This window comes from Ambystoma mexicanum, chromosome 3p, assembly GCF_040938575.1.
Source record: "Ambystoma mexicanum isolate Mex_15411 chromosome 3p, UKY_AmexF1_1, whole genome shotgun sequence".
Classification (NCBI taxonomy): domain Eukaryota; kingdom Metazoa; phylum Chordata; class Amphibia; order Caudata; family Ambystomatidae; genus Ambystoma; species Ambystoma mexicanum.
The window spans coordinates 1,002,028,836-1,002,044,492 of NC_090925.1; the positions used below are offsets into that span (position 1 = coordinate 1,002,028,836).

Sequence of the window (15,657 nt, forward strand, 5' to 3'; positions counted from 1 at the left end):
ACATAGGAACAGTGAGCCTTTCCAACCTTCTCTCAGGGACCTGCTGTGGTTTTCAGTAGGGTCGAGAATTTCGCTTTAAATTATCTGCATCATCGTTGAATGCATCCATAGGGCGGCTCCTGCCTGCCTTAAGGGCAGCATCTCTGGCTATTCCTCACTGGGACTCTGCCAGAGCAGAGAAGGTAAAATAGATATACTATACTTTCAGAGTTGAAACTCAGGCTTTGGAATAAATTAACACATGTTATTCATGACAGCATATGCTTTTCTATGCAGACCCCTGTTGAAGCAGCATCTGTTTAGATAAATTTAGGTTATATGTGATCTTACCGACCACAATTACAGAGTGATACATTTCATCATGGACAAAACACAGAAAAACAAAAGAAAATGTTTATTCTTTTTTATTTGGGGGGGTCCCCAAACCCCCATTTTTTAACCTTTTAACGCCACCCCAACCCAGCCCATTTTAACCCCTTACCCCCCCTATCCTTTATTTATTTAATTAATGTTTGCACTGTTTTTCAGTGTTATGGTCTGCTCTGAAATGTACCACTCTGTTTTGTTTGCAATAAAATGACTGGATACCTAAATGTATGGTATGGATTACAATGGAGTTATGATCAGCAGAGCAGATCTGATATACAAATGTTTCAATGGGTGACCAAGTCAGAGAAACAAATGAAAAACAATAATGGGGAACAGCCTTCTTTTGCCTGTTCTACCCACTTGGTTGTCAATCTGCTCCACTCTCAATAAATACATACAAATACAATCCTGCACCTGTGCACCTGGTATGGCTTGGCTACCACCATCCTTTCTCGGACTGGCCGAGGGGCGTGCCTTAGACTCTTAGAAGTGGCCAGTTCACAGATGGAATCTTCAAAAACACATTTAAATATAAGTAAATTGATAGATAAAGCAATAAAAATACAACTACAGATAGACAAATCAACCACAAACCACCAACAAACAAACATTGGCAATGCCAGCATTTTGAGCTTTTGTGTAGGCATGGGAAAGACACTTACCAGGCACTGCCACAGTGGTATTAACTGGCTATTGATGGTAGCAGGTGCAAAATGGTGCAGGTACCTTGGCATCTAATAGCAGTACCTGGCAAATGTCTAATACGTATACACAAGCCAAAACTGTTGGCAATGCTTGTTTTTGACAGAACTACAGTGAAGGACACGCATAGTATTTATAAATCGAGTGGCTTAAGGCAGACCAGGTAAAGATATTTGTATTACAGCAGTAGAGGGTTTACAACTCAAATTAAGTGATTAACTCTCAGAAGACTGCTTTGAGAAAACACCAGCAGGCAATTCCAGTGCAGTGTTTGATGGTAAGGCTTGATTAAAGCAAGCACAAAGAGATCCCACAGGGAAGTGTTTTTGGTAAGGAAGGGGCAACACTCCCAGTGTGCCTACGAAAGCCATAGAAGAAGAACAGCACTCAGGTCTGGGGTACTTCTGACCAGCACCTGTCAACACCAGTAGTTTAGCCTCTTCTGCTAGCCACTTAACAATTCCCCTCCCTCTTCTCTTACAGGGCCATGCGCAACGGGGCCAGCAGGCATGGCAGAAGGGCACTTTACAAGACTACTTTACAATATATAGCATAACGTTGAGTACTTATTGTACAGCTCTTCGGTTAAGGGCATCCGATACAAGAACAATTTAGTGGACACCATGAACCACACCCCAAACCCCACGTCCAAAAGACCCACTGAGATAAAGCAGAGTATTATGATAAATGTGTCTCAAACTTTTCTGCAAAAACTAAGAAAACGTGCTCCCTTCTCAAAACAAGGTTACGTCCCACTGGGATGATGTGGTGGAGGCCACAATGAGGACCATGAAAAAAAGATCTTCAGGCGCCAGGCTTGCAGCCATATACTCTCATAGGGATCATAATAAGGCTGGAGCAGTCAAACTCAGAGCCCCCTGAGAGCCTGAACAGCTGTTTTCATTGTGTAGGAGAAACGTACATGGTCCAAAACTTTTCAAACGTATACTACGAACGTCGTGTTCCTTCCTACTACACATGGATTGGTAAACATCGGTACCTCGCTACGTGCACACCTTCCTAGTCTGGGCTTTAACAGGATGTGATTGGCTACAAACAGACCAATAGTAGCCAATCACATCGAGGTGTGGGCTGATGAGCGTAAATCTCGCTCAGATTGGCGTCATTTGACGTGGATTGGTGTTTTAAAAGAATATGGGCGGCGCCGGTGGTCGGAGTTTCGGGGGCGTCCGATGACGTCATCCTCCGCGTTTCCCTTTACCAAATGAAGGCAGGTATGGTATGAACTACCCTGTGGGATATTTGACACAGTACGGGCTTTTCATCTCGCGTCACTTTGCATTAAAATGCTAGCAAATGGCAAAAACAACACTTAAGCGCCCGAATCCAAGTTATGAAGCCAGGACTGTCCTAACACCCCAAGCAGGCACAGGAGAAGTTGCGATCTCAGCGCTGGGGTTACAAATATTGACAAATCGCTGTGGCTATCGCGGCTGTCGGCGGAGGTTACTATTGTTGTCAGAGGGGAGGGCGACATCAGCATAATCCCGATGGGGGAGGGGGGTTCGTTTGCTCCGTTCAGCAGTGGAATCCGGCAGCCGGAGCCGGTTTCAGGCCCTGCAGCAGGGGCTCACTGCACCCCGGTTTATTGTGCTTCCGGTGCACCCCGCACATCGTTCCTGGCAACAAGTAATTAGTATGTTTAACAATTTTCCAATTGGTATCTGGCAGACCACAAGCGGAAGTTCTTACGAACACTTTGCTACAGGTAAGGGAAGCGGTTCATCCTCACTCACCCTCATGTGCAGGGCATCGCCCTCAATGGCCTCCTTTGGCAAACCCACCCCCAAAGACTTCCCTGGTATAACCCAAGCCAAGACAAATCTTTATCAGCCTCCGAAAATGCGCTCCTGCGATGAGATCACCCTTCACAGCCAGTGACCTCACCCTCCTCGGCCTGATAAGGAGACCAGGCCTACATTTGATAAGGCGCTGGTTGTTAGCGTGCCTGCCAGTGGCTTGGTCCTGCGCACAGGTTTCCTCCTCTGCCCACAATGATGAAAAAGGGTGTGTGGAAAAATAAGGCTAGGACCCCTCTGGGGAGTACACACGGTTCTCCGGTAGTGCACAGAAGTGGCATAGACCTTTTGGGGTCTCTAGAAGGTTGAACAAGGTAAGTGCCAGCGGTGGGGCAGCCAACTTAGCCAACAGAGTGACAGGCAGCTGTTCAGGCCTCCTAACGGGAGAGATCACTGCAATAAGAGATTCAATGGAAGGAAAGAGTTCCGTTTCTGGGTTTTGCTTGGGGGGAGGAGAGTAAGGAAACTCTCAAGCACCTTTGTGTATTCTGTCCTTTTTTCTCAGAGCAAAGATCTTGCTTTTTTGACCGCTTTCTGGTTAACCTCCAAACCATATGCCCGGATATGTGGTGGTCACATCTGCTGGCTGGATATAAAATCCCAGTAACCCTAGCCATGCTTGCCTTTTACAAGATCGTTTTGGAAAAAGAGCTGGAAAAAAAGAAATTGATTAAGTGATATTAACATCTTTTTTGAGCTCTCCTGCTGATTTGTTAGACTGTGGATGAACTGCCTGTGACTGGGTTTTATGTGCATACGTGCATGGTGACATGACTTGGTGTGGCTAGAAGTTTATCTGTAAACTATATAGCTTTAATAAAAAATCTATTTTTTTTTTAAGAAAGTTGTTTTTAGATGCTCTTTGAGCATTCCTGCCTTGTCTTTGGGTTTAACCCAGAGACTCCGGGTTTTTACGTTCTTCTCTGGGTCGCTGGGGAAGGCTCAGTGTTTTCGGCCCTTCCAGTAACTGACCACGTCTCAATATGATTGGCTACAAACAGACCGATAGTAGCCAATCATATCTAGGTATGGGCAGATGAGTTTAAATCTTGCACAGATTGGCATCATTGGACATAGATTTTTTTTTTTAAATGTGAGTGGTGTAGGTGGGTGGAGTGTGGGGGAAAAGGGGGCGTGTCGCCCGATGACATCGTCCTCTGATTTTTTCGTTAGCAAATGTAGGCAGGTATGTTTTTGCGGTTGGCTCCACATATTCTGCTTGATTGCCCCCCAGGAATGTGGGTGGACCTTGGAAATTCTTGAGGTCCATTGAGACTCTGTTTCAGAGCTGGGGACCTTAGGAGGACACATTGGAGGTCGGTTCTTCTTGTATGAAGGTTAACATTTGAACCACTGGACTACATCGTTTCAGTCTGTGTGCCAGTGAATGACTGGAGTCCAAGAGGACACACGCAGATGCAGTGCGTGGAGCATAGCAGGGAATGGTTGAATGGCCAAGTAAACGTGGAGTTTGCCTGCGACCATCGAGTCAATGTATGAACAGCTACATTGGTTGCTGGCCGTTTTAGAGGAACACATTTGAATCACCTGCCCCATTCCATTCTCTCTTCATTCACATACATCACACCATCCACATCTCTTACGTCACACCATTCCCATCTCTTAGTTCATTTTCTCACTTCGAGGGCATGCATGCCAGTATGCCCATTCCATTTAAGATTTGCTAATGCAGCTCTAGATATTTTTCCTGCACATTCTGTGACTTGCAGTCCTGAATTTACCATTATATATCCAGGAATACAAATCGTAAAATGCACAGGAAAACATCAGTAGATAAGCACCTCTCCGAGTGGATTGGGGTATGTTGGCATCTAAGCATTGATATAGTCACGCACGCTCCTATCTGTAAGACCTGGCCAGTGACTCTTTCACCCACCCACTCCGTACCCCTCTCTATAAGCACTATAAGCGTGTGAACGGGCTACATTGCCCGAAGGACAGAGGAATGAAAAAGGCTAGAGCCGCCCTAGTCCGGTGGGCTGCAAACTGTGGGGCGGGCCCTCTGGTAAGGGTCAGGCCGGGAGGATAGCTCAGGGGCAACGCGCTCGCCTTTGAAACAAGAGGACGCTGAGCAACACCGGTTTGATCCCCCGGTCCGTGCTTAGAAACCTCTGGGTATTACAAGCGTTATAAATAACCAATTACAATTCCACAAGAAATGAGAGGGACGGCTTGTGATTGATTGCGTAGGCAGTTAAAGCATTTGGAAGGGGGAGACTGGTCAGTACTACTATCACTCAAGGAGGAGCTGAGCATTAAGAAATCACTGCCCTAGCCCCAAACAATGTCTTGCCTTTCAAAAAAGGTTTGCCCTGTAGTCCCACCAGGAGTGCAGCGAAACCTACATTTCAGGGCTAACTGGTAAAGGGCGGTCCACTTTAGAAACAGGGTGTGGCAAACTTAGACGCTAGGGCCCCTCTGTTCTACCCCAAGGATTGTCTGGCAGGGAGCCCATATATCCTATTCCCCTTTCCCCACCCATCCATCCTATCAACCACCACACCCCCCACCTCCTACCCTCCAGAATCAGCTCCTCTGTCCAGCATTACACATAAGTGCACACACACACATATATATATATATATATATATATATATATATACACACACACACACACTTACACATTCACTCACTCATTTAAACATCCTATTGACCAACACTCATTTACATGCGCACCCAGCCCCCATACCACATAAACTCATTCACACACACTCATTCATACATACATTACATACTATACATTACATACACACTCCTTGCACACATACATACATACATCCACAATTAGCTAACATGCAACGCCCTTTCACACTGCTTGTTTCGGAAAAGGCTTCCCTCGCCTCTCTGCCTAACAAAAAGAAAGTGCTCACATCAGCCCCCTGCCCTCAGATCTCAAAGAACACATAACGTTGTTATATGCTCCCTTACACCCGTGGTGTGTATGTGATGTTTGTTAGGCAAAGAGGTGAAGGAAGCCTTTCCTGAAACTGGCAGCTGTAAAGTTTAGCTGCGTTTGTGCAAACAGATATTTCTTCATGAAGACAGTGACACTCTAAAGCCGCCTGTTTCAGGAAAGGGTTCTTTCCCCTCTCGGAGTAACAAAAAGCCCCGCTCCTCAGCTCAAATTTCAGCAGGGGGGGAAGGATGGGGGTGGAGTCTGAAGCTGGCCCAGCTGAATGGCTTTGCGCGCAGAGTCCCACCCAGGAAGAAGGCTGGTCAAGTGTCAGAGCCCGGAGTCCCCTCTAACTGGGCACCGTGTGTCATTTAAGCCAATGTGGGTTACGTTGATGGTGCCCTGCGCAGCTGGGCGCTTTGGATAACATCCCTGACACAAGGTGCTTTTAAATTCCCTTTTTGCACCAGGTATTACCAAAAAGGCGATCTCGTGCACTACTCCGCCGTTTTTTTGGTAATGATTTCCGGACGCTTTTGTGTGTCAATGACATTTCCTGTCTGCCAAACACCGGCCCTGCGTAGTCTCCAGTATAATGTTTGTCATATTCAGTACTTTTGCTTTGTGCGTCTTTCTTTTTCGCTCCACAAGTTGTGCGGCGAGAGAGATCCCCCATTAGAGTTTCTTCTTTTTTAAGTTACTGTCTGCGGACGCCCCTTCTATCGTGCCAAATGCTTATTGAGTTATTTTCGAGTGGGGTGCATTTCTGTTTCTAGCTACAGTGGCGGGAGAGTGGGGATGGGGAGGGTGTAAGCAGACCTTTCTACACTGAAGAGCGGGTTAAGACATTCGCGTGGATGAATCCACGTTGAAACCCGTAGGTGTCTGTCGTATGCCCGCTGCTTCCGTTCCTTCAATGTGTGCTCGCCTGCATCGTCCGGCCTTTGCTTTTAGCACTTGTGGCTGAAACCAATCGCGGACACCTGCTGTGAGCAAGTGCGTGAGGTCTAGCTTCCATGCCCGTCAAGTGTGCGGACACGCTATTGGTCCGCCTTTTTGCTTATCTGTCCACCAGAGGGCGCAAAAAAGAACTCTGTGCAGAAGGAGTTATATAGCCCACAAAGCGTTAAAGTCGCTGCCTGGTGCCCTGCTGAAGTGCCGCTCATTTAATTCACGCACACTCTTATGGCATTCCAAGCTAAACAGGTTCGTTGCGCTGGATTAATAAAAACAGTGCATTCTAGAACTAACATTAACCCGCAAATAAACTTGTGTGCTTTACACATACTTGGGTCCTAATTCATGGAACTGCAAAAGTACTCCTTGCACTGCGCTAAATGGGCGGTGCAAAGAGTAATTTAGCAGTATAAAGTGACTTTGCTCGCAAAAATACACTTTGCACCACTCTATGAATCAGGGTGTTTGTTGGCAGAGCAAAGTCACTCTGCACCGCGTCCATGAAGGCTTCTGCGTGCATTGATATGATATAGCATTTATAACACGCATATACACAAGTGTTTCAAGGCGCGACGAGGCAGGGAGTGGGAACAGAGGGAAGACAGACAATGATCCTACTAGGCCAGGTGTCATTCAGATCGCGCAAGTGCATGGGAAAGGGGAAGGGGGAGAGAAAAGTGCAGTACATGGGATAAAAGAATAAATAACAATAAGTGAAAGTACAGCCAGCAGGTGCCAAGTGCAAGGGTAAGTGCAGACAACAAGTGTCAAGTGCTGGTAGTGGGACTGTAGGGATACAGAAAGCAGTCCCCAAGTGCAGGGGTTGCCAGGAAGACAGTGCATGTGTCCGACTGGCGGGGGAGGATGACCTGGACCCGAGATCAGAGGGTCAGCATGTAACCAGTGCAGTTTAATTTTCAGCCAGGAAGTCAGCAGGGGAGAGGAAGAGAAAAAGCAAAGAGAAAGGTTTTGAGGTGCTTCCGGAACCTGAGATGATTCTCCTCAATCTTCAGGGAGGCAGGGAGGCTGTTCCAGAGGGAGGACCCGGCTGAAGAAAGAGATCTACCACCAACTTGTTGCTTGGAGAAGCGACAGACCCTGAGGGAGTTGGAGGCAGATGAGCGAAGAGCTCGAGAAGGAAGGTATTTAGGAAGAGAGAGTTGAAGGTATTGAGGCCCCAGGCCCCAGAAGGCCTTATGGACAATGCAGAGAGTTTTGAACTTAATCCTTGCAGCCACTGGGAGCCAGGGCAGAGCTTTCAGTTCTGGAGAGATACGATCCCTGGGCTTGAGGCCGAGGACAAGTCTCGCAGTCCTGTTCCGAATAAGTTGCAGAGGGCGGAGAGTAGAAGCAGGCAGATTTAGAAAGAGGCTTTTGCAATAGTCCAGCCTAGAGAGAACCAGAGCTCTGGAGACAGTGAGCTTCCGGGTGAAAGTGAGAAGAAAGAATACCTCTGAGGAGGTGCAGTTGCTAGAGTGACTTCTTAGAGACGTCAGAGATGTGAGGTGAGAAGAATAGTGTGGAGTTGAAGATGACCCCGAGGTTTTTAGCCTCACAGGTGGGAGCAGGAAGAGGGTCAAGAGAGGCCGGCCAGAGAGTGACAGGAAAGGAGGAAACGGGTGTGCCGATGAGGAGAATCTCAGTCTTACTGGCATTAAGGGAGAGAACATTGGCGGCACAGATCATTGGTGGCACACCACTCCTGGATGGCAGACATTACAGTGTTGCACGCAGTCCAAGGCACCGTGTTCGAGAACGCTGGTTGTAGCCCAATATTAGTCCATGAATTACTGTTCATGGGAGGGAGGGGCAGGAGGGGTGGCGAGGGCTACTTATTCTCCAACACCCGATGCAATCCATTCGAGAGGTGCTTTCCAGTTCGGTTTTACTTTCTTGCATTCTGGGACTTGCAGTTATGTATTTTTTATGAGAAAACTAGTAAAAGTCCTAGAATGCAAAGAAAAAAACCCAGGGCTGCACAAGTATCCCCTAAATTGAATCAGGCATGTTTGCATGTATGCACCCGGCAGTAGGGGTGAGCACTTTGTGAGTGGAAGGGTTTAGAGGGAAAATAAAATTCTATTGCTAATAATTTTTGACTCGCTGGATGGAGATGGCTAAAAATTCCATGAACAAATGTCTGACATGGGGCCCGGCCAAACTGTACCATTTGGGATACATTCATCCAGTGATTCAAGAATTATTACAGCGAAAACTTATGGCCGGATATGTGCCAAATGAGGAACAAGTTGGGCAGATATTTCTTTTTTCGGTTTGGTGTTAACCCGCGCAGTGGTTATTTAAAAAAAAAAAAATTGATGAAGAAGGGGCTGCCCAAGCCCAAAAAAAGTTCATACACCACTGTATGATGCATTGCAGCAACTGAGGCTTTTCAGAAATAAAAATCCACCATCTTTTATTATCTTTGATGCTGCGGCATTCTTGCAGGTATTTTCCAGATTTTGAAAAATGTAATGGTAAATTGTCACGAGAGCAAAGTGGGATGTGGGGCAAAACCCTCTTTTCAACATGTATGCTAAAATGCCAAGTGGGTCATTTAACCAAAAATGTTAATTGCATGCAGGGGACCGTCCACTTTATTACTTACGTGCTGTTTGGTGCCCTGCTTGTAATTTTAAACACTTAATAAACAGAGTTTAAAAGTGAGGAGAAAAACAGGACAGAGACTTTTCAGAAATGACAAGCTCACATTTTTTGGTGTTGGTTTGATGCAAGAATTTCACGCAGTAATCTTGCAGAAAGGAAAACAAAAGGGAACAAAATGATATTTGGAGGAGGAAAGGGGTTGTTTAACATCATGGCAAAGATGACCAATATGCACGAGAGCCGGTTTTGAGTCTTAATATTCCAAGAGAATTCCCACAGAAATATCAAAAGGTATGGTTGAATAAAAAGTGTGTCCCGGGAAAGAGCATGGGAAATTGGATAATAGAGGGTCAGGAGGGATATACACCGTGGTGGGGGATAGTTGGGAGAACCTAAAAAAGAGGAGGGATGCACATGGACAGTGGCAGTGGGGATGGGCAAGATTTTTTAATTTTTGTGCATTTTCCTATTGCGGTAATTGGCAAGCGATTAATTGCCATGGGATTCCCACTGCAATACAATACGTTTATGTTTCAGTGGGAATTCTTGTGGACGACTACCATAGAAACAAAATAAGGGGTGTAAAAAAGGGAGGGTGGCCATTGCCAGTGGGCCACTGTCTTTTAGCCAAATTGTTGCTCTAGCGCCGAAGGCCGTGCCATGGTTGAAGGTCATGGCTGGTGGGATATGGTTATTTATCAGGGATAGTTATAAGGGTCACGACCATAGGCCATATCCAGTGAACCACAGCCTTTTTTCCTAATTGTTTCAAAGTGACAGTGACTGGTTGGATCTTGTTAATTATTATCGATGAGTGTATGTGCCAACACAATAGACCATTGCCGACCATTGGTCTTGGCTGAAGGGTTTAGCCTGTGGGCCACCGTCTTTTATCCGAAATGTTGAAGAGTGGTCAGTGGGTGCTGGAGAAGATATAGCAAAACAAAACCCTTGACATTCAGTGAAAAAACTTCAGTGCAGACAGAGTTAAGATCATTTAATCGCAACAATACCCATCAAATTCGTTGATCTGGGAAATGAAGACAATCTCAACTCTGAGTCACCCTCCATTGCTCAGCCCATGAACGCATACATGAGATCACAGCAGGGATCAACAATGACATCATAAATTACATCATAGGGGACATTGATGGGCGTGGACTCCCAGTTAAGATTATCGTAATCTCCCACAGCCGCCAACTTTCAAACACGCACACACACACCCCCACTAGAAACTAGCGTAGACATTACATTTCAATTTAGTACCCTGCCAGATAACAGAATTTAGCATATCTTGCTGCTACTTCTGCAGTATGTCTGTATTTCACCAGGTTATACTTGCTTTCTTCTTCCCTTCTTATTGGTACATTTTTGGTATTTCTTAGCAGTTTAAGAAAGCATGTTGAGCATGTTCCGTCTTCCACAATTTGCTCTCTCCCCCTGCTTATGCTCCACTTTCTCTTAGGGGGAAATGGTGGACATCTTGCAGTCCCTAACTGGAATGTTTAATCATGTCACCCTTCCATCTACTTCCTAGGCTCTAATGCAAATAGTTTCTCGCAGGTTGTCCCGGACTGTGCATTTCACCCAAGGATAAAGAGCACGAAGGTTGACATCTATTTAGACGTGTAAGGGCCCTTGGCCTCAACTCCTGACCTACTTGACCACCTTAAAACACCCACCACCATCACACAGCCATGTGTTCCACTAAGGGTTCTATGTCTCTTCATCGATGCACATATTTCTTGATGAATTTTTGCTGAATAAATAACTTTGAAAAAACTCATCCTTTTATAAAAAATGTTATTTTGGGGTATTCCTCCAGGCCCCGCTTTCTTTATAACCTTAGCCCTATTTCAACCCCCTCCCCACCCATTTGAACCCTTCACCTCCCCTATATATTTCGATTAGTTTTTCGAAGTAATTTTTTCAGCAAACATGACTTTGAAAAAATCAGCTTCGGTAAAACAACGTGATACCCCACAAAGAACGTCTCTCCAGCTGTAAACCATATCCCCATTCCCAGCACCAAAAAACAGCAACACATATTAAAAGATTCCAAATGCACTCGTAACCTCTTTGACCTTATACCAGTTTGACACAGCTACAACCCCAAGAACATACCTTCTCCGTCATGCTCATCAATTTTTAACTAACACCACCTGTTACACCAATATTACGGAAACCTTCAACATCCATGAAATAGATGCACAGAAGCATACCAACACCTGCTTATTCCCCTGGCTTTGACTACACCTTATGCAATGAACCCACTCTACTACTCTATATGGAAACAGACAAGACAGGGGGCAGGATAACCACAACTCAGAAAATGGCATGGTCCTGCTCCCGCTTTGACATTACATCGGGCAGCGCATTAAAAGTCTTGTCCCCTCACATCAATGTTTCCGGCCCCAAAAAATGACCTCACACCCTATGTACTCACCATCCATCTACAATAAGTATGTCTATGTATTGTTCTCAGACTTTTCCATCCATAGTACAATGCTCTCACCCTCGACTGACATCTTCTTGGGCAACTTCATCTTCCAAAAAGACACTACAACCGATGTCATGAAAGTTATTCTTCACAACACTCAATCTTACCCGACACTGCAGAGGATCAAGCAGTTCCAAGAGACTACACACACTAGAGTTTCTAATCGCCCCACACAACACGCTGGTGCAGCACTTCAACAACCCTGGAGGGACATCTACTATTCCTTGATCGAAAGCACACATCTAAGTGAATGCCTTAAAAAACCCAAATAATTATAATTGGTTATATCTAACTTGCTTTCATACCCAGCGGTTGCTAAGCGCGGACCCGGGGATCGAACCTGTGTTGCTCCGCATCATCTTGCTTCCAAGGCGAGCACGTTGCCCCAGAGCTATCCTTCTGAGACTTGTGAGTGGGGTAGGAGCAGTGCCGTAATACCAGAAACAACTGTTATCCCGTCAAATATATTCCCCAATACCTCTCCCCTAAAGACAAAAAAAAAAGAAACACACACAAGGGGAGACGCAGAACGACATCATAATAACCAAGTTAGAGTATCTCCTGAGCCAACGCCCATCTCTGCAACCAGAAAATAAAGTCAAGCCAATTTGCAAGCAGTCCGGGATTGCAGGAACCCTGAACGTCCACTCCCATCCGACTGATTAGTCAACAGCCAATAAACACGTTGTCCATGAATAAAATCAAGACAATCTTATGGTTGGGGGCATTTGTAAATCGCAGTGTTCTCAACCTTCCTGGCCTTTTGGCACTGAGTGGCCTCAGTGGGCAAGAAGGTGTCCCGGTCAAGGTGGCACAATCTCAAGGAAACTCCCAAAGGGGTGGGGGTCAGCATCAACACCCCCCAGAGGATTGTGAGTGTGGCTTGTTGGCTCAAGGCAGTCATGCTTTCCAGCCTTCCATGATGCCTGGGTGTCAGTGTTCATTGTTTAATGGGAGATCCATAGCAAAGCCCCAGACGGTTCCCAAAGAAGGGCTCTCCAATGGGGAATGCTTCCCCTTGTCCTCTTTTTTTTAATGTTAGTTTTTTTCATTCTAATGGGAACACACCCATCCCCGGAAACCTTAATTGCAGAAATCACAGGTTTTCGTATGCTTTATTTTTATTTCACACTTTTGTATTCTCAAACTTTTGTTTTCAAGCTTAAAAATGGCAGACTTTTTTTTAAGTTTAGCACTTGTGAGTGGGGAAGGAGATGGTGATGACTGTTGCTGCGTTGCTTGCACCTATGTCACGGGGATATGGATTCTATTGATCATTGATTATGATTATTGGCCATGGTTTGTGAATTACTGGAACAACGGTTAACCCGATTCGGTTATTTTTGGTTTCCTGTAAATATTTGATCTGGGCGACTGGACACATTGTTTGTAAAACGTTCGCTACTAGCCCTGAAGATGGTCCGAAATGCATTGGCATCTGTAGCAAACGTTGGCAAATGCTGTGTATAACAGTCTAGAATATTGGCGCCAGCAAAATAATTGATGGTTATTGAAAAACTAAAATGTTTGGCGTATTATTTGGAACTTAAAGATTGGAATAGAAGTCAATTTTTTAGAGATTCAAACACTTTGCATCTGAATGTTTATCTAGTCACTGAACTAGTTTAAGGGAGTGCCAACCCGCACCAAAGGTGTTCTGACCTAGGTCCACATTGTTGGAGAAGGAGCAATGCCAGCACCCCTGTATGTGATAAAACCCACAACCTCTGGCCTGAATCTCCATGTCAGAGGCACCCACAGCCCCAGCCATGATGCACTGTGTGTGAAGAGTGTCCGGCTTGAATACTTGTCTGTGAGGAGCCTGCATCCCAAGGTTAATCCCCTGCATAGGAGTCATCCACAGGCCAGGCCAGAATTCTGTGTGTGTCTGTGTGTGATCCAGTAGTCTGCAGTCTGAAATACAGTGTGTGGAAACTCATTAACCATTATGTTATTGTGCATTTGTATAGCGCCTTATATACCATTGGTATGATCTCAAAGTGCTTATGTGTATGGAGACTTCTGCCACAAAGGATATAGAAGTGAAGCACTGAATCACTGCAGATCCCAGGCGTCTAGTCTGAATCCCTGTGTGTCTACAGACTCCGTCCAAGCGCTTGAGTCCCAGTTCGATGAGGTCACATATCTGGTCTTGGGTCCCAGCAGGAAGACGCGGAATGGATTAATAACTGCATATGAAGGATTCTTGACCTACATTTCTGCATTTGAGGAGCCCATAACCCTAAAACTGGATGCCTGTGTGTGAGAAGCATGCAACCCAAGGCGGGTATCCTTGTGTGGGCAGGGCTGTCGGCACCCGCCTGGATCTCTGTTCAGGACACCTGTATTGAACATGACATTATTCTTTGTATCTGCACACTATGTGAGGTGCCCACTGGCACGACCCAGATCCCCCCTGTAGGAGACAGTAGTTGCAGACAACTGCTCTAAACCTGAACCCCAATGTGTGAACAGCACACACCTCTATCCCTATTAGCCTGGAGCTCACAGCCCTAGGGTCAAATACCTACAAGTTGGGAGCACGTTGCCTAATATAATGAAGAGCATAATCTGTATAATAATAATACATTGCAGCCTAGCCAGACTCCCTGTGTGAGCATCTCTGGGCCTGTATGTGGAAGGAGTCTTTCCTAATCCACATGTCTTCTCCCCTCTTTCCCACTTACAGGCAAGAACCCGGCAGATGACTACCTGGAGGCTATGATGAGTGAAGCGCCCGGCCCCATTAATTTCACCATGTTCCTCACGATGTTCGGAGAGAAGCTGAACGGCACTGACCCGGAGGATGTGATACGGAACGCCTTTGCCTGCTTCGATGAGGAGGGGGCAGGTATGTTGCTGTCGTTTTAGTGCATCCTCTGCCATCAGGGGCTCCACCAATGCCAGCCTATTAAACCCTAGTGTACTAGGAGATTTTCAATTGCAGCAAGCTTAGGGCAACCCGTGCCACAGGATGGCTCCAACAGCACTCTTACTTAACATTCCCAGTGGCATAGTGAACTTTGACATTAGATAGCTTACTGTGTCCCAGTGCCATTGCTGAGCTCAAATACGAGTTACCTTAGGGCCCTGGACAGGGGTCATCCTCTCGAGCCTCTATGCTAATTGAGAGTTTGAACAGCAGACAACTTATGCCAGTTATGCAGACAACATTGTGCCAGTTTCCCCATATACCAAGGGCATACTCTGACAGATGAATGCCTTGTGCACCATGTGACATCCAGGAGCTTAGTCAGTTCTACAGCCTAGTGTGTCCATGTGAAGGATGGCCCTCCTCCCCTCCCCATACAGAAGTAGCATTGGGGGCCTACATGCAGTGAAGAAGATTCATTGCGATAGTTGGCCTTATGCACTCCCATTTGTTGAAAACGATGAACGCCTCCCTCCCTCCATATGCCCTGCTCTCTATTTTGAGAAGGCCACACCTCTAGTAGGGCATGACAAAACACTGGTTGAGGGAGCCCCATCAAATGTTGTGCCCCTGGGGTCCACCATCTGAGTCACAGGACCATACTGGCCTTCCCTTCTAAAGCAGAATTGGTTGTTATGCCGCAAGCAGGGCAAACCTCTGAATTTGACACAACGCTTGAATATTCAAATTATGCTAATAACATCAATACTAATCTTTAAACTGCCCACACCAGAAAGTGGTGTGTAGCGACCTGCAGGTTACACACAGAGTGTGTGGCAATTTCTCAAACGACTGAGATGTTTTCTGGGCTGGTGCTCTCCTACTTAAGGTGCCTCACATGACAGTGTTTTCCTTC

At 46.0% G+C, this 15,657-nt stretch overlaps 1 protein-coding gene across 1 annotated transcript in view; it reads left to right on the plus strand.

The window, feature by feature from the left end:
- The window catches only part of MYL9 (myosin light chain 9), a 107,935-nt gene that overhangs the window by 86,187 nt on the left and 6,091 nt on the right, over positions 1–15,657 (plus strand). Inside the window, exon 3 of the mRNA XM_069652301.1 lies at positions 14,559–14,720. Coding sequence (XP_069508402.1) covers positions 14,559–14,720 — 162 coding nt within the window. The remainder of the gene's footprint in view (positions 1–14,558; positions 14,721–15,657) is intronic.